At 34.7% G+C, this 27,062-nt stretch overlaps 1 protein-coding gene across 6 annotated transcripts in view; it reads left to right on the top strand.

Annotated features, from left to right (window-relative positions):
- Window positions 1–441: 441 nt before the first annotated feature.
- Window positions 442–27,062, top strand: part of WASHC3 (WASH complex subunit 3) — a 125,002-nt gene continuing 98,381 nt past the window's right edge. For 3 of the 6 annotated variants that reach the window (XR_004381112.1, XR_004381111.1, XR_004381110.1), the window contains exons 1-5: window positions 442–606; window positions 1,208–1,306; window positions 10,418–10,483; window positions 12,616–12,723; window positions 16,207–16,317. Coding sequence is in view for 3 of the 6 variants with exons in the window: in XM_032844330.1 (XP_032700221.1) it covers window positions 556–606; window positions 1,208–1,306; window positions 10,418–10,483; window positions 12,616–12,723; window positions 16,207–16,317 (435 nt within the window). In the remaining 3 variants the exon portion in view is untranslated. The remainder of the gene's footprint in view (window positions 607–1,207; window positions 1,307–10,417; window positions 10,484–12,615; window positions 12,724–16,206; window positions 16,318–27,062) is intronic. The other 3 variants (XM_032844329.1, XM_032844330.1, XM_032844328.1) reach the window with 3 other exon arrangements.

Below are 27,062 nucleotides of genomic sequence, written 5' to 3'. Positions count from 1 at the left end.
TGCCACACTTGTAGCATCTGACGTTTTATTTCATGTTTTTAAGTCCTTAGGAAACAAGTTTTGTCCCCTCCTTCAGGGCATAAACCTCTCCCAGTGCAGCAAATTCAATTTTTGTATTCCTCAAAGGAACTAGGAGAGTATCCAGCACTTAGGTTTTCAAAATGTGTATTTTTTTTAATTAACGAATTAGTTAGCTATTTATATAACAGAGTGGGGTAAGCAGGGATAACCTCAACCAGACTTAGTGTTTTCTTTTTGTTGTTGTTTTGCTCCCTTTTTATGACTTTACTGCTAAAACCGGAGCCTCGCACCGCCCCGCGCCCCTGCGTCTGACGTCACAATCCAGATTTGAACTACCAATCCCAGAATGCCGTGTAAAGAGGCGGGTTCTACGGGAGCACCCGAGTGATTGGCGAGCGGAGGAGTTTCCTTCCGGTGGGAAGTGCGTCGGAGGCGGGGACTAGGGGGAGGTGTTTGAACATTATTACCGGGTTGGGCGGGCCCCGTCTGGGAGGGGTTTGTGCGTGAGCCTTGAGTCCCCCGCCCGCTGAGGAGATGGATGAGGACGGGCTTCCTCTCATGGGGTCAGGCATAGACCTGACCAAGGTTTGTAAAAAAACCGAGTTGATATTAGGCAACCTGGGAGGAGATTGAGGAAAGGACGCTCGGTCCCCAGGGACACCCCATCTCTCCATATCCAAGTCTGTCCCTGGCCCCGGGCCTCTCTGGTCCCGCTCTCGAGGGGGTAGAGTCCCGCAGTTCGCCTTAAAGAGGGTTCCCTCTTGATCCGTCTAAGGGGGTGGTGTGCCTTTCACAGCCTTTGCTTCCCGTGTTCAGAGTCGCTCTACGCACGTTTTACACGATGGCGGCAGAGGCAGGTTGTGACCTCTAACCCCACGTCTTTTATTTAGTCCCCAAGGTTTTTTTTGTGTGTGTGTTTATGTGTGTTGCCTTTACCTGCTAAAGTTCCCACTTGTGAATCCAACGCCCTTTCTCAAACTTCGCAACTTCTGTCCTCATCGGACACCCGACCCCCACAGTTTAGAAAAACAAGTTAGTGACTATTCATAGTACTTCCAGTAACTCCTATAACATAGGGACACATAGATAAATAGATAGATGGATGTACATATATAAAATTGATGTCAAGGGGTTTGCACGGTGTACTTCGTCCTGTGAAAATCGTGTTTGTTTTTACATAACACAGGTGCCAGCTATTCAACAGAAAAGAACGGTGGCATTTCTAAACCAGTTTGTGGTGCACACTGTACAGTTCCTCAACCGCTTTTCTACAGTTTGTGAGGAGGTAGGTCTGGATACTGGCTTAATGAAGAGTCTAGAAATCATCTTGCACTTTTAAAAAGTGGCAAATGAGTAAACCAAAAATTACAGTCTGTATATTCATGTACCATCACCTCTTGTCACCCAGTTATTGTGTTAACATACCTTATATCCTCTCTGATTCTGTATCATCAATCTTGCATTCCACCTCTGCTGAATTAATTTTTAAGAGGCCTTTGTGAGATAGTTCACTAAGGCTTATGGGACTAAAGAGAGTAAAAGGAATTCCAAGATTTCACAGTCAAAACCATTTCTTTACTTTGAAATCTTATTTCTTTTACCCCAATGTCTTACATTTCTAAGTACACATTGTTTTCAGTTTATATTAAAATTATTGGGGCGTCTAGGTGGTTCAGTCAGTTAAGTGTCTGCCTTTGGCTCAGATCAGGATCCTGGGGATCCACCCCCACATTGGGCTTCCTGCTCAGTAAGAGTCTACTTCTCCCTTTGCCACTCCCCCTGCTCGCTCTCTCTCTTTCTCTCTAAGAAAGAAAGGAAGAAAAAGAAAGGGAGAGGAGGGAGAGAGGGAGATTGGGAGGAAGGAAGAGAGGAAGGAAGGAAGAGAAAAAAAGAACATCTTTAAAAAAAATTATTTAACATTCCTTGATCCAAAAGGTGGTTTGGGAAGTAGCCTGGAAACATAACTTTAGTATCAAATATCATTATGAAAATAATAAAAATACTTTCAGCAAATGACTACTTAAGGATTGGGTACCAGATTCAGCAACCCCTGTTTTGTTTTGTTTTTTTTCTTAAAAAGAAAAGAGAATAGGGAAGAAATAGAATCATGAGTTGAAATTGGGTATAAGAAAGGAGGAAAAGGAATAAAATAAGATCATTCACAGGTGAATGAATTAAAACAGTATTTAATTCATTCTGTTTTACTTATAAGGTATAGGTTCAGCAAGTAGTTTTTGTTAGGTGTATTGTTATTAACAAAAATTGTATGGAGACAGGAAAATATTTTTATTGTATAACATCTGTTATTTTTGTCCAATTCGCAGTCTCTAGTCCAAATCTCTTCTGCCTTCTCACTGAAACAAAAGAAAGTGAAATATGATACGATAATTGATAAAGTAAGGTACTCAGTTCATTATATTTCATCTAACAGGCCCAGAGCTAGGTGCTTGCTTCCATGGGTTTTATCTCATACCAAGGCCTCTCTAAATGGGATATAGAATTGACTGACTAAAGAGCGGTAAACCAAGGATTACTGGATTTAGTCCTTCAGTTTTTATACCAGGGTAGATAGGGTGGAGAGAATCAGTTCAAGGATTGTTAGCAGAAAAGAGCAAATACTCCATCTCCATACTCCTTATCACCAGATTTAAAAAAAAAAAAAAAATTAAACAGTAACCAGCAAACACACCTATGAAAGCAACTCTGGTAAGCTGCCCTGAGGCAGGGGTAGCCCCTCACCTTTGCCGTGCTTAATAATTTACGCTGCCTGGGAAGTGAGTGCTATTTACTGGAGACTAGATCAAATATAACAATAATCCTTTGTTTTTTAATGATTGCTTATGCATTATCCAAGCCACATGATTCACTCTTTAACCCCCCTCTGTTTCTCTCTCAACTTTCCCTCAACTGTTTTGAATGTATCACTATTCCCTAGCTCTTCCTGAATCCTAGAGAGAAGTTTCTTGACCAAAAACCCTTGAAGTTTAAAGGTAATTTATTGCCTTTTTATCCTTAATGAATGGTAGTCTAGGGTTGACCCTAACTCATTATTTACAATTCATATTTTAGCAGTTTGGGTATTTATGTCAATTGTAGACTGTTTGCTTGGTGTGATGACAGTAGTATTTATTGTGTGCTTACTCTGTGCTAGGCCTTGTGCTAAGTGTTCTACATGTATTCAGTTATCACAGACCAACCCTTTGAGAGAGGTCCAATTTTCTATTTTTTAGAAATACAGAAGTTGAAATGTAGAAAGATTTAAATTATTTGCTTAGTCTTTATTCAATCAACATATATTTGTGTGTATGGTATTTATGGTTGTAGTCACTATTCTTACTTTCCCACACTCACACACTCACACCTAATAACAGGAAAAACCAGAAAGGATTCACTCTTCTCTTATATTGCACCTTCTGATCTGGGTGAGAGGCATGTTTACATCATTTTCAAATAAGAGACTGTAATGAGCTATTTCAGAATTTATTTTTTAGATTTGTATTCTCTTCTTTGGTATGCCATGTTCCATTTGGTGTTTTTTTTTTTTGATATGATAAATCCCAAGGATATAATATATGTATTCAAACATCAAGTGCCCTTTTTTTCTCTTTGAATTAAGATCAAAGTGATTTTTCAAAATGGGTTGTTGTTTGTTAATAGCACCTATTAGACTCATTGGTCCTTGTTTAGTTAAAGCCGCCTTAAACAGAAGCCAAAATGACTATGTCTCCCTCAACAAAAAAGGAAACTCAGATGTTATTTTTTAAAAATTGGAAGTGAATTGGGGGAAAAGAAAAAACCTGGGGTTTTTTTGTTTTGTTTTGTTTTTTGTTTTTCCCATAATCTGGTTTGAACCAAACCCAAATTATAACAACTTTAGTCACAGCTAAACTCAACCTGGAAGTAAATTTGAAGCAAATGGTTAGGGCTCTTTCTTCATCACTAATACTAGTTTTAGAGTTCTCTAATAAAAAGAAAAGTGAAGAATTTAACTTTTTTAAAAAATACCAGGGTACTTTGTAACTCTTCTGATGACTGGAACCAGGGTAAGAAGAAAGGTTGGAAGACAGAGAAAGGAAAGTAGTTGAATCAGACCCAAGTTACAAAGTTCTTCCTTCACAAATCCCCAGTTAGCATTTCTATTCTGGCCCTAATCAGAAAAATCTTACGGTATTCCATTGGGTGTGCAAATTTAAAATGGAATGGAATGAGGAGTGCAATGCAAGTTCTGTGCATATCGCAGATAAAACTGAGCAGAAATTTAACCTTATAATGAATTTTGAAGTGAAAGGTATTCTATAAACAGGGCAATCACATGTGTTATTTTGACTCTGACTTGTAACCCTAGAATATGGAGTTTTTAATCATTTTTTAAGTATTAGGGAGGGCATGTATTGCATGGAGCACTGGGTGTGGTGCAAAAATAATGAATACTGTTACGCTGAAAAGAAAAAAATAATTTTTTTAATTAAAAATTAAAAAAATAATCCAAACTATTTCTTTTTTCTAAATTCTTTAAAAATAGGAAAAATTACTGAGAATACTCATATAACCTAAAAAATTTTATCGTGCTTATCATCTGCATCCAGTTTTTAAGCACACCATTGGACTTAACCTTCAGCCAAATAATCTTGCTTAAAACTATATTTACTGCTACAACTTTTATAACTGGTTTTATAACTTTCACAACTGCTGGGCTTAAGTGTCAGATGAAGCTTAATAAAACCATCAGTTGCATCCCTTTCTGGCTTATAAAACATATTCAACCCAGTGTGATATACCAAGGGATCCATTGTTTTAAAATGTTTCTGCAAACTGGGTATTTTACAAACCTGAAAAGCCACAGTATTTTATTTTTGTTTCCATGTTCAACTATTAACTCCATATTTCTTCCTTTCATCTTCTTTTTCACTTTAATAAAACGCACCACCTTAGAAATAGGTGGGTGATAAATCAAGAAATTTTCAGCTTATCTGGCAAACTTCAGGTACTTTGCAAATTCCCTTATTGTCCCAAACCAAGATATTTCAGGTTTGCTTTTTTCTTTTTAATTTAATTTATTTTTTAAGTGTTCCAAAATTCATTGTTTATGTACCTCACCCAGTGCTCCATGCAATACATGCTCTCCTTAATACCCACCACCAGGCTCACCGAATCCCCCACCCCTTTACCCTCCAAAACCCTCAGTTTGTTTCTCAGAGTCCACATTCTCTCATGGTTTGTCTCCCCCTCCGATTTCCCCCAACTCACTTCTCTTCTCCATCTCCCAGTATCCTCCATTATTCCTTGTGCTTCACAAGTAAGTGAAACCATATGATAATTGACTCTCTCTGCTTGACTTAATTTACTCAGCTTAATCTCTTCCAGTCCCATCCATGTTGATAGAAAAGTTGGATATTCATCCTTTCTGATGGAGGCATAATATTCCATTGTATATATGGACCATATCTTTATCCATTCGTCTGTTGAATCCTTAGCAAAGATAAGCGGATGGTTAAGTGGATGGGAAAGACTTGTTACCTTTCAATTGTCTTTCTGCTAGAACTTTCAAGTAACTTTACAGTTACTATCATTGATCATGTTTCTTATATCCATAATCATCTACACTTTAGCCAGTGGTTCTCAACCGAGGAAGATTTGGCAATATCTAGAGGTGTTTTTAGTGGGGGTAGAAGTCAGAGATTCTACTAAATATCCTGCAGAGCACAGGAAGCCCCTTACAATGAAGAATTATCCAGCCCAAAATGTCAATAGAGCCAAGGTTGAGTGGTTTGGAGTTTTGGAAGGAAAATGCAGGAGGCATAAAAATCTCAGAAATGAACTTCAACAACCCAAAAATGAAGCCAGGTACACTTTTGTCAAGTGACAATGGCTTTCTAAAAATATATATATTTATGTATGTAATGTCAATAATTACATGGGAACAGACTCAAAAATATTCATTATGCTGAATTATCTTTGAAAAGCAGAGGTTCTTGGGGCTCCTGGGTGGCTCAGTCAGTTAAGTGTCTGCTGTCGGCTTGGGTCATGTTCTCCAGGTCATGGAATCCAGCTCCTTGCTTCTTGCTCAGCCCAGAGTCTGAGTTTCTCTCCTTTTGTCCCTCATATAACACGTGCTCTCTCTCTTTCTCTCTCAAATAAATAAAAAAATTAAATCTTAAAGAAAAAAGAAGAAATGCAGTGGTTCTTAATTTTGCCATGGACCCTTTGGCAGTCCAGTGAAATGAAATTAATATTTTTAAATGCATAAAATAAAATGTGAGGGATTGCAAAAGATACTGATTATATACTTCAAGGACCTCAAAATTGTGATACAGTAATATGTCCTATATTAGAGTATTAAATTATAGAATCCAGATTAACATATTTAACATGTTTAATATTTTAGACTCAAGATCCAGCCTTAGAAAAGATGGATAATACCTTTATGGATAATAAAATAATATGATATATCCACAACAAAAATCTTCCCTAGCCAGGAGGAAAAGCCTTTTGTTGATCTGATTTTGAGAAAATCAATTATATCCTGGTTGTAAGCTTGGGGTATATGAACTTGGACAGGGAAAAAAACCTCTATATTTATTTTTACTTACCTCTGATTTCAGGTTCACAATTTCTTTCTTTGTTTTTTAAAGGTTTTATTTATTTATTTGACAGAGATCACAAGTAGGCAGAGGGGGGGTGGGAAGCAGGCTCCCTGCGGAGCAGAGAACCCAATGTGGGACTCGATCCCAGAGGATCATGACCTGAGCCGAAGGCAGAGACTTTAACCCACTGAACCACCCAGGCGCCCCTCACATTTTCTTTAAATTTAGTCAACAAAGGGGCGCCTGGGTTGCTCAGTCAAATAAGGGTCTAACTCTTGGTTTGCAGTCAGGTCGTGATCTCCGAAGTGGTGGGATCCAGCCCCATGTTGGGCTATACACACAGCATGGAGTCTGCTTGAGATTCTCTTTCCCTTTCCCTCTGTCCCTGCCCCTACTCACATGCTATTAATTAATTAATTAATTAATTAAAATCTTATAAAAGTATTTAATCAAAAAAATTACAGGAGAGATTCTTGCCAGCAGAAATCATAGATCTTTTTATATTAAATTAGTAACTTCCTTATATTTCACTATTACAGTTATTATTAGATTAGATATCAAAGATATTGAAATAAGTTATTATAAATTAAAATATATTGATGTTTAGATCATTGTTAATGTCTTGCATGAATAAATCTTTCATGTGATCTTGTTTTATTTAGAAAAGTCATTTTATTTTGGTTAGGTTTTGATAATCATAGGTGAGAATGGGTAAAGTGAGTGTCAAAGCAAAAGGGTGATATTCTAAAAAAATCTGTTTCCAAAAGAACTAGGAATTACTGCTCTAGAAAGTATAACCTTTTTTTTCCAAGCCTCTTTAGTCTTCCTTATCAACAAGTAGTTTTCCAAATAAATATTTTCATCTTTATTTGCTTGTTTACCAAGTCTTATATTAAAATCCTTAACCTATCATGTGTATTTGAGTATCCATTCAAGGACAATTTAGTTTTATCATCTAACCCTGAAAAATTTTTTAAATACTTCCAGATAAACAGCATCTATTTTAGGAAATTATATCAGAATAATTTGATTCCTTTTTTTTTACACAGTAGCATATTAGTCTTTGGGAGAACTGGATTGATGACTTCTTAGCTTTCATTAACAAAAATTCTATTTATGCATTGCCTGGGAATTTTCCATCTTGGTTTTTTAAATTATGTTTTGAGGTTTTTTTGTTTTGTTTTTGATTTTGGGGTTTGGGTTTTTTTTTTTTTAGTTAATAAACTTTTTTGGAAAAGTTTACACTGAGTATTGTATATAAACAATGAATATTGGAACACTGCATCAAAAACTAATGATGTATTTTATGGTGATTAACATAACACAATAAAAAGCTAAAAAAATTAAAATTAAAATTAAAAAAAAATAGTTTGAGGTTCACAGCAAAACTAAGCAGAAAGTGTTGAGTTCCCCATATACTCCTTGCATCCCTGAGTTCACAGAGCACAGCTTTTCCTATCAACATCCCCCACCAGTATGGTACATTTGTTACAATCTATATTGACACATTGTCATCACCCAGTCTATGGCATCATGTTTTAACAAGGTATAATTCTTTCAAACAGTTTAAAATTCTTTCAAAAATGGTATCTGGAGTTGGAATGTTTGAGTTCAGATTATTTTACTTGCATAAAAACTCAGTTTTCTCTCTTTAAAATTGGCATGATAACAGTTCCTGCTTTATACATTTGGTGTGAGATTTCAAATGATATGTTGCATACACAGTGTAGCATAGTAAGGTAAATGCTCAAATGTTTATAATAATGGTGATTATTGCTTAAAAGTACACTTACTTATATAGGAGCGCCTGTGTGGCTCAGTCATTTAAGCATTTGATTCTTGATTTTGGCTTGGGTCATGATCTCAGGGTCATGCTTTGGGCTCCTTACTGAGTGTGGAGCCTGTCCCTCTCCCTTTGTCACTCCCCTTTCACCCCCTTCAAGGACACTTACTCTCTAAATAAAAAAAGTACATTTATATAAATATATCTAAACAAATATTAATTTTAATTCATATTTTTCTGTTTATTTTAATCCAACCAATACAAGTAGTTTTAGATAAGCTAGAAATTATCTCACTTTATAAATTAACTTATTGTAGGATTTCTGCAATTATTAAGCTTCTGTAATGAATTAAAAAACTGATGAAATTTGCAAAAGTTTAATTTCCATGATTTCCAAGAACACACTTATAATTTGGAGAGGAATTCATTCATACAATGATTTATAAACCTGTATTTATGTTTACATTAAAGCCTTATGTGAGCAAATGCTAGAGCTCAAAGTTAAACTTATCCTTGAGTGCCATTTAAGCCTAGATGTTAGGGGACCTGGGTGGCACATTCGGTTGAACCTCTGACTTTTGGTTTTGGCTCAGGTCGTGATCTCAGGGTCATGAGATCCAGACCCAAGTTGGGCTCTGCACTGGGCACAGATTGTGCCTGAGATTCTCTCTCCTCCTTCCCTGCCCCTCCCACTTGTGCGCTCTCTCTCTCTCTCAAATAAATAAACATTTTTTTTTAAACTAGGTTCTAATGTTTTATTTCTTAATTATAGCTTTGTAGATACCAGGGTGCTCATCTTAAAAGCTCTAACTCCACTGTGGCTGCCTTCGTTTTTTTCCCCTCTAAATGTGCGCAAATGACCATTTTTTTTTCTTTTTTTTTTTAAGATTTTATTTATTTAGTTGAGAGAGAGAGAGTGAGAGAGACCATGAGAAGGGGAGAAGGTCAGAGGGAGAAGCAGACTCCCCATGGGGCTGGGAGCTGGATGTGGGACTCCATCCTGGGACTCCAGGACCATAACCTGAGCCCAAGGCATTTGCTTAACCAACTGAGCCATCCGGGTGCCCTCAAATGACCATTTCTTGGGGGTGTTAAAATTCTGCTTAGGAGTTAGTCAGGATCTTGATAATACCCCAGAAAGCAGTCACAGTGCCACACATCTGCCAACTGGTAAATGTGCCAACTGCTCTTGGACTGTATTACAGAGTATAATAATGTTTAGGATTAGAAAGTTTTAAGTAAATGCTCTTGTGGATCATATTTTATGATGTTACTTTTATTTGTGTGGCTGTAAATAGTACACACACGTACGGGTAATTTAATTGTACAGAATAACTAGAGCATGGTAAGCTTTTGGTTCTGTTTTATCTTGGATTTTGATGGTAGGTTAATTCCTTTTGCTTTTTAGTACTCTGATTTTTTTCTCTTTGTTTTATTTCTTTCCAACCTGAACTGACTCATCTTCTAATTTCATCTTCTTTAATTTTCAAACTTAAAAAATTTAAATTTGGGACTAATTATGTATGCTAATTGCAAAACTTGTTTAAATAACTTAAAAAGACGGATCTTGTTCCAGGCTGTGTTGAGCTAATTTTTATTCTTGTTTTATATGAAGAGTTCCTTCATTCATCAACAAATAATTATTAGACTCCTATTAAGTTTTAGGTACTGTTCTGGGCATGGGGTCTATAACAGTGAACAAAAATCTCTGTTCTGGAAGAAGTTTACATTCTGGTCCCGGTGACTGATTATGGATGTCATAATGACTTTGTTAAGGCTGATAAGGTAATTTTTGCTTATCTGTGAATATAGTTTTTATAAAGTAGCTATGAAACATGTTAATGAAGATAACAGAATCCTTGAGCTCCCATTCCTACTCATGTAAATAAGAGAATACTGTATTAGAAAATGACTAATACTTAAACCATAGTTTTTTGTGTTTTTTTTTTTTCAAATCTGCCCTTTGTTATCCTGTTAAGAGTTCATTTCAATCAGACTTTATTCTTATGTTCAAATCTTTCTTTTCCAGAAACTGGCAGACCTTTCTCTTCGTATCCAGCAAATTGAAACAACTCTCAATATTTTGGATGCAAAGGTTTGTATTTCTGAATAACTTATAGTATAAACTTTGCTCCACATATACCACTTTCTCAGTCATACTTAACTTTAATTGCATTTGGGAATGAATTCAATTTAGCTTCTGCATCTGTGAGGTGGTGTAGTGTTTTTTTGTTTGTTCTTAATTCATTATAATTACAAAGAAAATGATACTCATTGTGAACCGTTAACTGAGTTTGTTTAAATGTACACATGAATTGAAATTTCTTTCATTATTCTAGTCAAAAGCATGTGAGTAACATGTTAACAAATCGGGATGTTCTGTCGTTCACTTCATTTGATGGAAAATTCACAATTATAGTAATCATTTGATAACACAGTAAAAATTACATAAAACTTCAAATTTTGCTCCAGAGCAAAATTTGGAGAAAATATCAGCTATTTTCTATTTGTAAATATATTGAATGCTAATGAAGAGTACCAATTTTGATGTCAGAAATTACATAATATTTTGGGTGCCTGGATGGCTCAGTGGGTTAAAGCCTCTGCCTTCGGCTTTGGTCATGATTCCAGGGTCCTGGGATTGAGCCCCGCATCGGGCTCTCTGCTCAGTGGGGAGCCTGCTTCCCCCTCTCTCTCTCTGCCTGCCTCTCTGCCTACTTGTGATCTCTGTCAGATGAATAAATAAAATCTTTAAAAAAAAGAAAAAAAAAATAAATTACACAATATAACTAGCAAAAATAAAGTTTTGATTTTAAAGCTTACAGTTCAGTGTTTTCCCTGATTATAAGATAATACTTAGTATAATTATATAATAGTATATTCTTGTGACTTTCCCTTTTATAAAAAATTAATCTAAAAATATATTTTGAATATTTATGAGAAAGTAAAATGGCTAAAGCTTTAGCATAAGGATCAGAATGTCTAGTTTGTGCTTTCTATATCTTGTGGACTTCAGCCACTACATTTCTCTCAAAACATTTCTGTAGCTTGGAAATTTAGGGTACCTGGCCTTGACCATGTTGAACATAATCTCCTAGCAGCCATACCTACTTGGAACTATTTGGGCCGGGGCACTGTGCTAAGTACTGTCAGCAGTCAGTGGTTCTCAATGAGTATTGCTGCTTCAGATCTTACTACCATTGTTTTTTTTTTCTCTTCATTATTCTTCATTATGAGTATGTGCCTTATTTTAATGTTTGGGGAATTCTTGAGTTAGAGTCCGTAGTCACAAGTTAAGATATTGTATGGACCAATTAGCCTTAATTATTTCCATAGCCATAAAATTAATTCCTAAAGTTAGCCAAACATCTGACAAATGTCTATCACTGATATCAGAATGAAATCTGAAAAGAGTGTTTGCTTGGATCCAGCAAATCCAACCTGAAATACATAACCACTTGACAGCATGCCCATCTTTTGTCTATGAAAAAATAACATATTTTAGTAACATTTAGTGGTAAATGTTTAAAGAAAGAAAAAAATAATGAGCTATGTCAGACATTAAAATGTGATGACAGAAGTTATGTCAGTTCCCAGATAACAAACTTAAAATGTGCTGCAAAGGACTTTTTTTCTACAAAATATGTTTAATAAAAATTTTCTTACAACTTTGTGAGTTAAGTTTTCTTATCTCCACTTTCCAGGGGAGAAAATTGATATTAAGGAGATTTACAGACAGTCACATAGCTTGTGACTTAACCTTACACAGTCTGACTCCAAAACCCATGCTTTTATTTCTTATACTAGGATTCCTTATATTTTTTAAAATAATTCCTAGGGAAAGAATGGTTATGAGTGAAGTTAGATTTATGAGAAATTATTTGAAAATATTTTATTTGTGAATACCTTTCACTTTTAAGTAGTTTATAGCATGGGGAATTCAGACACCAAAGATGAGATTTTATATACCCTATTTCTATAGGCTTAAAAACTTAAGGTAGCTATCAAAAATGCACACACTTAGAAACTTACAGCTAATAGTAACTAAGCATCTAATATAAATAATATAATATAAAATGATATAAATATATAAATATAATAAAATATTTACTCGTAATGAAGAATAAATATTCTAAATATTTATATGTTTATATTATAAAATAATATAAATATAAACTAAGCAGCTAATAATATCTTCAAATGCCAACATTAATTTTCTTTTCTCAGTTGTCATCTATCCCAGGCCTAGATGATGTGACATTTGAAGTATCACCTGTAAGTGTCACTGATGTCACAAAAGAATCACATTCTGAAACCGCTTCAGAGAAATCACAAGTAAGTATTTAAAAGTTCCAGGAAGCATGAGTAGGTCTTCTTGGTTAAACCAGACAAGCCTAGCAGCAGGTTTGAAGGAAGTTAAAGATGTAAAACTTTGAATAGTAACATTTTAAAACCTTGAAATAGAAAAGGAAGTTTGAAAAAAGTTAACTGTTTTATGGTTATTTTGAAGAACTCCCTGAAGTTAATATTTTCTTTGCCTGTAAAAGAGAAACTATAAAATAGGACTAAGAGAAATCTTGAACATAACAGTGCTCTTCAAGTTCACTATGGACATTTTTCCTACATTTTTATAAGGATACTTTTAAAATGTCTTATTATAAAGACCTTCAAACACACACAAAAGTAGAATATTACAATTAATAATTAAATGTCCATTACCCAGATTCTCTGGTAAAAATTTTCTTACATTTGCTTCATCTATTTTTTTTTTTAATCACCTGCTAAAGTGAATCTCAGGCATCATAGCATTTCACTGCTGTGTAATTCCTTGAGCATCTCTGAAAAGTTCGGGCATTTTCCTTTATAACCACAATGTTTTTATCGTACACAATATAATTAGCAATAATTCCCAAGTGTCATCTAACCCCTCGTTACTCAAAGATTACTCCAGGTACCAGAACTGTTGGCATCACCTGGGGGCCTTGTCAGAAACAAAGAACCTCAGGCTCCATCCCAGACCTACTGAATCACAATCTATATTCTCATAAGATCGTTGGGTGACTCATAGGCTCTTGAAATTTGAGAGATACTGATCTAGAAATATCAAGTATCTAAAAAGTGTGGTTTTGGAGTTGATTTGTTCAAATCAGCATGCTGGTAAGGGCCACACTTTATATTTGGATTTTATGTCTTAATGTTCATTTATGCCCTGCAATCATTTAAATATTATATTACTTTTTATTTCAACAAATAAAAATTCTTATTGTTGCAGAATAGATAGTCTCTAGTGTATCTCAGTGAGGTATTAAAATTCAAAATAAAATAATCACTAAGATAGTGGTCTGTCTAGTTTTACTGAACAAATTGACTTCTTAGCCATATGAGATTCTGCATTTGTACCTGAAGATTCTTCTCACAGGATATTTTCTAGGTTATGATTATGTTGGCTGTGATGATAACGACTAACGTGCAGAGCGTGCTTAACTGTTTACCTCTGAAGCGATTCTTCTAAGTGCTTTTCAGAAATTAACTCATTTAATTATCACAACAGCCCAATGAAGTAAATACTATATTATCACTGCTACTTCACTGATGTATGAAATGATACGCATAGAGGTTGAGTTACTTACCGAAGGTCAAAAGAACAAGTGTAAGAGCTCGAATTTTAACCCAGGCAATCCAATGCCAAGAGTCCTAGCTCTCACCTGCTGTGCTACACTGTCTCCAGCACCTATGTTGAATTCATTAAATATATTGAACACACATGGTACAAGGCCATGGGAGGAGCCATAAATTTAGTTATATGTTTTGGGGGAATAAAATAGATGACCATTTACTTAACAATTAGATATTAGAAAATTTAATATCCATTTAATTAATATAGCAAATTGTATTATCATGGCCACTGAAATATATATAATATACAAGAAAAAAATCCAGGTGTTTTAGAGAAGTTTAACCTCACAAGGTCCTTTTAATTAAATATGGACTGTGCTTTTTCTAAAACAGGCATGTATAAAAACATTAAGAAAATGTTTTCACTCTATCTTGCAGTTATTCTTTGGTGGGTATTAGCCATCATATGTTTAAGTGGTGGTATCTAATTTTGAATATTAATTTTTTCAGGTGTTATTATGAATGCCGTCTATAATATGTATTTTAAAACTTATGTGATTGTGTTGGTCCTTCTTATTTAAGGTCTCAAAAAATTGGTTACGAATAATCACAGCTAAATTTTCTAAAATTCAGAATAATCTGGTATATTTTGTTAATTATATTTAAAAATATATATATTAATTCATTTGGACAATTTATGAAGATTTGTTGGCTTCCCGGGTTTAAAAAATTGTGGTCAAGTTGCATGTTGAGTAGCTTGATAAAACACCAGTTCAGCATGTTCATATTCAAATCAACTTCTTATTTCTTCTCCATTGTTATTGTTATTTTTTATGTAAAATATTTTGAGATGGACTTAAGTACTACTTAACACAGAATTTCCACGGGCATTACAAACTCACTCATCTGATAAAGCATAATCATGTATTTTTTTAATCACTCATTCATTTCAGTCTCTAATCTATACGAGTCAAAGACCCAAGTCTTGGATTCTGCATACTGATTTTTCTGCATACTGATTTTTCTGCAACTTTAATTTCATGGTTCAGATCTTATCATTACTCACAATAGAACATCCAATTGTGCAGATTGAGATTGAGAATAAAATGAAGGACAGTTGAGAGATGATAGAGGATTTAACGGGTCATTCAAATAGCAAAGGTGTAAGGGCTGACATAATTAAACCTTGTTGAGATCTTGGTTATTAGGCAAAGTTAAGGCTGTTTTGAAATTCGTTGATCCTATGTGTAATTAATTCTCATTTGTTCCATTGTACTATTGTATGAGTTTATTGTCCATAATTTTTTTTAAAAACATACTTGGGTCTTGTTTGAATTTTTTATTTAATTAAATGTTTTGGATTTTTTGTATTCATGTATTTTTAAGATGAATTATATATATATGTATAAATATATATATATATATATATATATACACACACACATACACACACACGCTCAGTTTTGTATTCTTAGTGTTATATAATGGGAGAAACATTTATTCATTTAACACAATACTATGCAAAGTGAGAACTGCCTATATGATAAAAGCATTTTTATCCAAAAAGACCATTCCCCAGTATTCTTTATTGTAAGTGGATTAACATTCATAGTTCCATCAGTAGCTGAAAGATACAAAACTAGATAATTTTGTTTGGAAAAATGGGCTTCTCTTCCACAGATTCTCCATGCAGTGCTTTCTAAGATGATAGAATAGCCATATATACTTGGAGTAAAATTATGTAATAAATGAGGAATTCAATTGTATAGATGGGAGTTACCTAGAAAATCAATTTGCTATCTGCTAGAGTTGAACCATTGGCAAATCAAATGGTTTCATTAGCTTTATTAAAAGTTTTATGAAAATAATATGTCCATCTATAATTCATGTTTTATATTGGCACTCTGGGGACAACTGAAGTAGAATTCTAGTATTTTTTAATGCCATGAATATATTTGCATTTTTTAAGGAATAATATAAGTTGAAATTAAATGGAACTTCCTCTGAAATCATATTTAAGTATTTGTAAATATTTGGAAACATATATCCCATAATTAAATTATTGGTATTTAAATTTAGAAATAAGATTTTTTTTCTGATATTGATTGTTTTAGAATTATAACAAGATACACCCCTTTTTAAGTAACATAATGGACCCCTTCTATGAATTGTCTAAAGATTTACACCCAATACTCTCTACAGCAGAACAGTTTACAAGACTCTGGACCACAGGAAAGTGAAGTAACACCAGAAAATATCTTAACTGTAGCCAAGGATCCAAGATATGCCAGATATCTCAAAATGGTTCAAGTGGTAAGCTGATTTGGTCTGTCTTCTCTCTCTAGCAGCCTCATTTGAAATTCTTAACCCTAGAGGTTTCATTGTTATTTTTCCTATCTGAGAAAACTGCTAAAGTGAGTGACCAAGTTTTCTACTCTTTCACTTCTTTCCTATGTTTAATTAATACCCTGATAAAAAGTAAACAGAGGTCAGATCCTTCTAGTTAAAATTGAGCTCACCACTTCAAATTAACGTAGTTTAATATAAATTTATGTAAATTTTTTTGCTTTACATAAAATTATCAGCAAATCTTAGACATAACAGGAATGGAAGTGGACTGTTTCTTAAATCATATGACTTTAACTTAATTCCTATATGCTAGTACAAGTAATGGGTTTTGTGTATGTTAATTCTGAATTTCATCTCTCTGGTTTCGTCATAGAAGAGAATTTAAGTTTCTTAGCCATTTAAGGTAGATCTTTTAGTACTATATGACTTCAGAATTCTTTTTTTTTTTTTCTGAGGTATCATTACATGTTCTGATACCAAAAGTATCTACAATTGCCTGTAACAGCAGAAGTTAATTTTATTTCAGTAGAAAGTCCTATTGCAGAGGTTGAAGGAGCTAGCTCTTCATCATTTTTTGGTTAATTAAAAAAACTATGTATTTTTCAAATTCTGTCAAGCAAAAGAAGTACTAATATTAAAGAAGAGGCAGTTTTGTTTTGCTGTCCATGACATTATTTATCACCCAATAATTTAAAAACAAATAGTGTGTGGCAGAAAGAGTGGATTGGTTCATTTAGAAGCAACAGAAGTGACATTGGGAAGAAGAAAGTACATTCACTTTCCCTAGCTGTCAGAAAAAATGAATTTGTCACTTGCATAATTCTTCATTGATAGCCAAAACCCTGGGTTCTAGGCTTTGGAAAAAAATAAATCAGACTTTGAGATGAAAATATATAATGTTCTTTTGTAAGAATAAAGTAGGATTAGTTTGTGCATGAACTATAATAAATTTTTAAATCTAGAACCCAGTGAGGCTCTGCTAAGCTTAAAATATGGACTGTTAAAAACTGTCTTACTCTTTCAAACAGAAGAGGAAAAGTTTTAAAATGATTCTGGAAGACTTTTTATTTAGTCTTTTCTTGCTGAACATATGTAAAGTAGGAAATAGAAATATCTACTTGATGATATCTACAAGAATGCCTAGAATCTTTGTTAAAAGACTACATCTTAGGATAATTGTTGTATTCTTAATACAGTGCTTCTGACTTTCTAAGAACTTCAAAAACACTCATTTTCCTTTTTAGTATAAATTTACTGTCCATTTATTCCACAAATATTTATTGTACACTCACTTTAAGGTACTATATTAGGAAATGTCTAGATTTATTTAGTCAGATAATGTTCCCAGATATGACTGAACATTTTTCTTTTTGTTATTAATTACCTAGACAAATTCCATTGTTTTTCAGATTCATAAGTATATCGTGTGTGTATGTGTGTGTGTGTGTGTGTGTAAATGACTCACTTTTCTAATCCTAGGGCTTACCATCTCACTAGGAATAAAAGCCAAAATTCTTCACAAGCCTATGAGATCCTATACAATTTAGATCCCCTGTTACCCTTGATCTCTTATCTTCATTCACTCTCCTCCAGCTCTCCTGGCTGGTTTGATGTTCCTTGAATAAACATATAGACAATCTCCTGTCTCAGCCCTTTACCTCAGCTATTCTGCTTGAAACACTTTTTCCCAGGTACCTTATCTTGATGGTTGGTTCCCCTACTTTTTTCAGATTTTTACTCAAATATTACCTTCTCTCTGACCACATTCCTTTTTCCCCTTCCCTGCTGTTTTTTCTTCATGTAACTGGCCAATAAGATATAAAATACAATCTATTTTACATACTTTGTGTCTTTTCAGTTACTAAAATACAGACTCTGTGAAGGTAGAGAATTTTTTGTGTACTGTACAATTCCTAGAACAATACTTGGCAAATAGTATTTACCTATAAATGAAAATACCTACATTTTCCTCTATGCCATTTTATCTTTTGATAAGTTGTGGGAATAGATTTCTTTACACCAGCTCAGTGGTTTTCAGACTAAGAAACATTATCAAAACATGTTACTGATTCCCACTATACTAAGTAAGAATCTCTAAAGTTAGGACTTGGAGCTGGGCGTATGTATAGCTCTTAAAAATATTTTATACTATATATAACATTAAAATATTTTTTATTTTAAAATATTAAGAAATAATAGCTCTTGTTTTTGTTTTTAACTGTCATTCTGTGGCATTGCTTGGCACTTAGCTTCAGTCTGTCCTTTTGCTTGGTGTCACTGAGTATGAGTAGGGGTTCAATTTCTTCTGCCTCAGACTTTTCCTGTTTTTAGCCCAATTTTCCTCATTTCAGTCCTTTGCCTCTCTTTTGCCCTTGGTGTGTGTGTTTCTAATTCCTAAACAGTTCCAAGGTTCTGGAAGTGCTGCTTGTGGTATCCCCTCTTCTGACACATGGACTTGGCCTTCCTTTGCTCTGCTAAGTCATCAATCACTCTTTTATCTGCTTTTAATTTCCATGTGTAATGCTTCATATATTCCTCTTAGTCATTAAAATTAGTGTTTGTGTTTTATTTCTTTTTGCCTAATTGTTTGAGGGTAATTTTCAAGAAGAATAAGGGAAGCAAATCTTTATACTGCCATCCTAAAACTGCAAGTTCATCCAAGTTTAATTTAATTTTATTGTTTTCAGTTTATTGTGCCAACCTGAATCCCAGAATCTTCTTGCCCAACTTTTGTTTCCTTTTGCTCCCAATCCTGCATTTCATTCTTCAGACAAAACCACAAACCCTTCTCAATATTAGTTCCATAGTTTTCCACCTTTGAATCTAGAATCCCCTTATCTTCATTACTACATATCCAAATTCTACTCACTTGACATGTTCTGATGGATACTTCCTTCTGAATCCACCAACACTTAAAGCTAGGAGTAATATCTCCCTTCAGTGATCTGTCCAACCACTTAAGTTTTTTTATGGAACTTATCATATCATATCTTGTTTTTTGATCATTTATACATATTTTTATTGCCCCTGTTGAAAAGGAACCTGAGAGGAAGTTTTTTTTTTTTTTTTAAGATTTTATTTATTTATTTGACAGAGATCACAAGTAGGCAGAGGCAGGCAGAGAGATTGAGAGGGAGGGAGCCCTGCTGAGCAGAGAGCCCAATGTGGGGCTCTATCCCAGAACCCTTGGATCATGACCCGAGCAAAGGCAGAGGCTTTAACCCACTGAGCCACCCAAGCGCCCTTGAGAGGAAGTATTTTATCTTGACTCATCATTGCATTCACTTTGACATCTTACCCATAAAAGGTGCTCAATCAATACTTGCTGTATGTACTATTTTGTCCTGCATATTAACTCTCCTTCCCAGCTTTGTGTCACCTGGAAACATATACATATATTACTGTTTCTTCAAGTCACTGATTTTAAATGTTTTGTGGGACCAGATCAAGAATAGACCAACTAGAGGTCTCAGACCCTCAAGGTTGATATAAATCTGCCAGTCATTGTTCTTGGGATATGGTCATTAAGTCATATATAAGTCCACTATTTTTTCTGCTTCCTAAGAATATCATGAGTCCCTGTCAGAATATCCAACCACAAATGTAGTTACATGTTTGACATCATTCAGTTTTGTTTTTGTTTAAATTTATGTGTGAAATTATTAAATCAGTTCTCTTCCTTACATCCTTTATCTGTAGAGGATGAAGTTTTTAGCCACATAACAAGAATTTATCAGATGCTCTAATTTGAGCAAAATTAAGCCACCAGTACATGTGAATAGCTAATGTCCCCATCATGGCTGATATTATCCTTCTACTTGTTTGCATATCCTTCTACATGTTTTATGAAAGCCTGATCTAAATTATCCATCTGGTCAGGTGACCAAACTCCACTTGATAATACAACTGTTGACTTCTTTTAGCCTCACTTGGCCAGGGAGTTGGAGGGGTTCCATTGTTTATGTTCATGTTCAAGAATCTCCGTGTGTGTGTGTGTGTGTGTTTGTATAAATTCATTTATAGGTATCTTCCACCTTCTGTTGTAAAATATTGTAAGACATTCCTTTCAAATGCCAGCTCCCACTGATGAATTCCTTTCCACTAAGTATTAACAGTCCCTGAGATTTACTTATTTTGATATTGCAGGCTTGCACTCTATAAACAACATGCCTTTTTTTAGGCTGTTGGATTTGTTTTCTATTTGTTTGTATTTCTCCTCTTAATAATTACCTGCTAGTTCTTCCACTCTTTTTTCCCTATATTATTGTTACTCATAGTCTTGCAGTTTTAACTGAAGATTATTTTTATTCTTTGATTTGAGTTTAAAGCCCCTTGATCATAACTGTGTGGGTCTTGTTAAACATAATCTTTTGGTTCTTCTGAACTATTTAACATTTTTCTGGGAGTATAATCATTTTAGTGTCATAAGTCGTTACCCAACATGGTTCTTCAGCAGCATATGCATAGCTAGTTGTGTTTCCTATATCCGTATCTTTACGAAACTATAATTTTAACTGGAAAAACAGATGACAATACCACCCTGCTCTAGAAAATGCCTCACAGCAGTAAGAGTCATTTAAGGCCCAATTTAATCTGTATCATTGATTCATTCAGTTTCTGTCAATGATGCGGGAAGAATCTGGATGGCATTGTATCTCTACACTTCAGGATAGTAAATTGCCTTCCTATTTTCTGTTTAGTCTTCTAATCAATTCATTCTGCTGAGGTAGTTTACTTCCTTGAGTGTGACTGAATACTTACAGGATTCAGAGGGATTAGAAAGAAAATCAAGTTTGACCATGCACTATATAAAGGAGCCTACCCCAGCTAATTCAAGAGAGTAGCTTCATAGCTTCATTAGAAATTGCCTTATCTATAATAGAAAGCTTCACTTTCCCAATGAAATTGTAGATTTTTATTAAAATGCCCAGTTTTTCTCAACCTTAGAGGATGGCTAAGGTTTCTCTTGTTTGCCCACTACTAAAAATTTAGTTTTGGGGTGCCTGGGTGGCTCAGTCAGTTAATTATCTCACTCTCGATTTTGGCTCATGTCCTGGTCTCAGGATTGTGAGATCAAGCCCCATGTCAGGCTCCTCACTGGGCGTGGAACCTTTTTAAGATTCTCTCTCTCCCTCTCCTGCTACCCTTCCCCGCCTCTAAAAAAATTAGTTTTAGTTACTAATGTAGAGAAAGACCAGGGTTGTCCTTCAGTTATTGGTATGATCATGAGTAGTTTGTCATCCGTCGTACACATTGCTACATGTTATAAAAGCTGAAGCCTACAATCTGGAATGTAGGGAATTATTTGTATTAACAAAAGAAAAGGTAGAGTGGTCTCAAAAATACCTGTCTTCCTGAAAAAAACACTATATACTAACAGTATAAAAATCTCCTAAAATTCCCCAAATAACCATTTCTATACCCTCAAAAGGAAATTAACAATGCCATAAGTTCTCCTTCCTCTTAAGGACAATAATAGGATTTCTTTCATTTTTAATTGCCTTTATGTTTTTGGCATTTAAAAATATGAGTTGCTTCTCCATAAGCAGAGTCTTATACCTATAATTCCACTTACGTTGTTTCTTATCTTTTCCAAAGTGTAAGAGTCTTCCACTCACTGTCTTAATACTTAATAGGCCCTCAATCCTCTTGTAATCCATTCTTTTGCTTCTTTCCTGAATTATTGTCTAGAACCATTTCATTCTGTCTAAGGGAATAGACAAGTATTTCTCAAACCCATCTTCACTAGTGCAAAAGCTTAAAACCTGCTGGCTATCCATGTAGCGATCACTCACTTCAGATAGAGAAACATAAAAAGTCCTACAAATTACAAATACAGTTTTTTTCTTAAAGATTTTATTTATTTATTTGAGATGAGTGAGAGCAAGAGAGTGCACAGAGGGAGAGGAAGAAGGAGAAGCAGACTGCCAACTGAGCAGAGAGCCCTTACATGGGGCTTAACGCAGGGCTGGATTCCAGGACCCTGAGATCAGGACTTGAGTGAAGGCAGACTCTTAACCTACCAAGCGACCCATGTGCCCCTACAAATTTTTTTTTTTTTTAATTTTCAGGCTTCCTAGATGTCAGGATAAGCTAGTCTTTTTTTGGCTTTCTTTCTAAGCTGCCATGCAAACTTCCTTTCCCTGAGTCCCAGCTATCTCTTAGAACGTGCTGCTTTGGTATTTGCCTTGCTTCACTTGCCACATACCTGCAAATCTGTTTTAAAAACTAGGCATTTCATTTGCAATGATGTGAATAGAGCTAGAGTATATTATGCCAAGTAAAATAAATCAGTCAGGGAAAAACAAATACCATATGATCTTACTCATATGTGGAATTTATTTTTATTTATTTATTTATTTATTTATTTATTTATTATTAACATACAGTGTAATATTTGTTTCAGGGGTACAGGTCTAATTCATCAGTCTTAACACAATTCATAGCACTTACCATAGCACATACCCTCCCCAGTGTTTACCACCAAGCCACTTCATCCCTCCCACAGCCCTCCCCTCCAGCAACCTGAGATTAAGAGTCTCTTATGGTTTGTTTCCCTCTCTGGTTTCATCTTGTTTCATTTTCCCCTCCCTTTGCCTATGATCCTCTGTCTTGTTTCTGAAATTCCTGTGGAATTAAAGAAAGAAAACAGATGAGCATATGGGAGGAGGGAAAAGAAAAAAAGGAGAGAGGGAAAACAAGCCATAAGTGACTCTTAATGATAGAGAATAAACTGAGGGTTGGTGGGGGGGGTGGGGGATGGGCTAGGTGGGGGATGGGTATTTAAGGAAGGCACTGGTTGTAATGAGCACTGGTTGTTGTACGTAAGTGATGGATCACTGAATTCTACTCCAGAAACCAATATTGCACTGTATGTTAACTAACAAAATTTAAATAAAATTTTCAAAATAAAAAGTAAAAATAAACTAGGCAATTAAAACTGCTTAATTATTATAAACTTCTTTGAACAGAAGCCAGCAGAATCTTTCAAGTGTCACAAGTAACCAGTTCACAGAGGAATAAACAGGACCTTGCTTTTTGGTCTCCATTACCTTTTTCTGTCACTCCTACATTACTGCGCTCTCTGAGTTATAAGACTAAATTACATTTCCAAAAACTAGTTGTTATCTATGACATAATTTGAATACCTAGGAGTACACCTAGATCTTTAGTCTATTTCTAGGATCCAACATGGTATAGTTTCTTTTTTTTTTTTTAATAAAAAATAATTTATTTATTTTTTAAATTTCTTTTCAGTGTACCAGAATTCATTGTTTATGCACCACATCCAGTGCTCCATGCAGTATGTGCCCTTCATAATACCCACCACCAGGCTCACCCAACCTCCCATTCCCATCCCCTCCAAAACCCTCAGACTGTTTCTCAGAGTCCACAGTCTCTCATGGTTTGTCTCACCCTCCGATTTCCCCCAACTCCCTTCTCCTCTCCAACATGTCCTTTTTCAAGTGGGTCAATGTAAGCATCAAATGGACTCAACATGGTATAGTTTCTTAACTTTGTCATATAGTTCTGTGTGACCATGGTCGGGTCATGTCACCTCTCAAGGCTTCAGTTCCCTCATATATAAAATGAGATCTGAAGTTCCCTCTAGGTTTATGATCTATATTAATTGATCCCCAAATTTGGATCTCATTATAATGAACAATCCTGGAACACCTGCTGGCATTTTCTGGTATTTTTTTCCTTTTTAAGCAAGTTTTACACAAGATTTTTCAGTAGTAGTGTTGTGTTCCAAATGTGGCAGATAATTGATTCTGATTTAACATTTGTTGTCATAATAGTGCAGCACAAGCCTTTCCTAAATTACATACTGCTTTTATAACTTAACTGGAATTGTGTACATAGATCACTTTTCCAATAGTTCTCCCCTTTTTACTGGCAGAGCTTGGTGAATCCTTTGCCAGTAATAAACTCTGCATTGGGAAAGTCGACTTCTACATTAAGCCTAATGACTTGTATTTTTTGAAACCATATTTGCCAAAACAGTCTCTCTGACACTTGGACTTTTTTAAAGCTCTATTTTCTTTGGCGGGCTTAAAATGTGAATTGAATAATCTCCTTGGTTTTGGTGGTTCTGATGCATCTGTTGCCAGCAGTGGATGTTGGCTTGTGGAAATGTGACTTCCATTACCTAAGGATGAAGAATCTCTGACTGATTATTAAAGATGTTCTTCAGGAAGTTACGCACCTTAGACCTGAAAAATAATCAAGAGTACAAGTAGAGTACTCTTTAGATTAGGTATAGTTTTTGTAAAAGTAGTTAAGGACTTTAAAACCTTGTTTGGGATATGACCCTAGTGTGACTTCCCATGTCTGGAGAGTGCCAGGGTAGGCTCCTCATCATTGATCAACAGTGTAGTCAGTGTAGTCAGAAGCTGGTTCATATGTAGTTAGAATTATGAAAGACACTGGTACAGATTTAGTTTAACTACATGATATCTCTTTTTTCATTGTTTTTTGACTCTGTATTATAATATTAACATGTGGGTAGTTTGCTCTATAATACCTAAAGTTTACTGTTCAGTATCAAGGTCAGTATTTTTTTTAATACATAATGGTCAGGGTGCTGTGGAAAACTTTCTGTGGTGTTTTAACGCCACATTGTGCATTGAAGTTAAAAGCTGCATGTGTAATGATCAATTTTCTACACATGTGAATGTGGATAAAGATGGATAAAGAAAAGATACAAGTGAACTTTTTCCCATTTAATTAATTGCATTATTCAGCCAACTTTGCCAGTTCAAAAGGCAAATATTCTGTCTTTCCCATCAACTAAATGGTCAGCCAGACTAAACTAACTATAACTAAAAGAAAAAGGCAAAGCTTAGCAGAATAATAACTTTGAATTGAGGTAAATGGAACTCAAGAGACCACAGTTATCCTCCTTCAACTATATTCGTTCTTACATCAAATGCAAAAAGGATTGGGTAGAGATTTCTCCAAAGGCAGAAAACTATGTCAGTTAGCCACCAATTGTATTATCTGTGCTTTTCCATAGCCTGAGTATCTGGAAAACCTAGAAATAGGTAACTTTGTTGTATTTGTCACCCAAGGGGGGGAAAAATTACTAATTCTCTGCTAAAGTCAGTGAACTTAGCCTCTAAGGAAATCATGTCTGAAAAATTATCATGCCAATTTTTTATTTTTTTAAAGATTATTTATTTATTTATTTGACAGAGAGAGAGAGATCACAAGTAGACAGAGAGGCAGGCAGAGAGGAGGAAGCAGGCTACCCGCCGAGCAGAGAGCCCAATGCGGGGCTTGATCCCAGGACCCCGAGACCGTGACCCGAGCCGAAGGCAGAGGCTTAACCCACTGAGCCACCCAGGCGCCCCACCAATTTTACTGGAAAGTGTTTCACTTTCTCAAGAAGATTGTAGATTTTTGTTAAAATATCCAATTTTTTTTCAGAGATTTCAAAATCACTTAGGATTTTTTAATATTTTGGCTCCCTTTTGAACCTTCCCCAAGTTGCCTGGAAAGTTAGGGGGTTCAGAGACCCTGTATTAATTTTAAACGGTGTATTTGCCCTTTTGTTTATTTGCTCTTTTACTTATATATGTTAGGGAACAGTAAACAATAATATTGCTAAGTTCAGGTTTTAAATTTCTTGCTTTCCCTGATATGTTTGTTTTCCTGATTTCTCATTTTCCTTAGAGTACCAAAGGAAAAAAATGTAGTGGGCAGGTGCTGCTAAGTTAGGTGGTTGTCATTTGGTAATATTCTATGAACCTACTTTATCTATTCCCCATATATTCTTTGCTAATGCTGCTTTGCCATAAATATATAGCTTAGAATATTTTACTGCTGATACCACATATTTTTCATTGTAGTTTTCTTTTTTATTTTACTTATTTTTTTATTATGTTCAGGTAGCCAGCATAGAGTTTATCATAAATATTTGGGGTAGTGTTCAATGACTCATTACTTGTGTATAACACCCAGTGCTCATTCCCACACATATTTCTATTTATGGTATTTATAGTCTCTGGAAAAATAATTTTGAACTGTGAATTATAGTACCATTTAGAATCCTCAATCATATCTAAAGAAGAGTCACATACCAACAAAAAATAGTCACATACCAACCAACAAAGAATAGTCACATACCAACAAGCTGGTGTACACAGAAGTCGGTCTCAGACTTATAGAAGGATATCTGGCTGCTGTAGACTTGAATATTTTTTTTTTTAGTAATATATCAGATAATTAAAAATTAAAAACACTTTAAAAGGAGTAAATGGAACATAAGATACTTGAGAATACAAATAACCTTTTAAAAATAATTAATAAGGTAATAATTTTGGATGATAAATTTGTCAAATCAGTTTTTCCTAAGTATGAAAGTATGTATGAGAAGAATATATTTCTTTAGGAATTTACTCGCCATGTCATATTTTCTTATCTTTGGTTTCATAACTAAAATAATTTACATAGGATGGCCTCTCTGAAACAATCCTTTTAAGCCAAAACATTTACTTCTTTATTTCAGTTTATTTTCTGGAGTACCAATAAAATTTACTTCATCTGCCTTAAATTCACTGTAATACCATACCTCTGTATGCCTCTCCCCACAAAAGAAAGAAAAAGGAGTTAAGCAAACACAGAGGAGGGAACATTTGGAGGATAAGCTTAAGGTAGTTTTAAATTTCATAGGAATCTCCTTTAAATGATATATAAAATGGGAA

Source organism: Lontra canadensis, unplaced genomic scaffold, assembly GCF_010015895.1.
Source record: "Lontra canadensis isolate GAN:19392208 unplaced genomic scaffold, GSC_riverotter_1.0 scaffold150, whole genome shotgun sequence".
Classification (NCBI taxonomy): domain Eukaryota; kingdom Metazoa; phylum Chordata; class Mammalia; order Carnivora; family Mustelidae; genus Lontra; species Lontra canadensis.
This window is presented reverse-complemented; position numbering and strand designations above follow the sequence as displayed.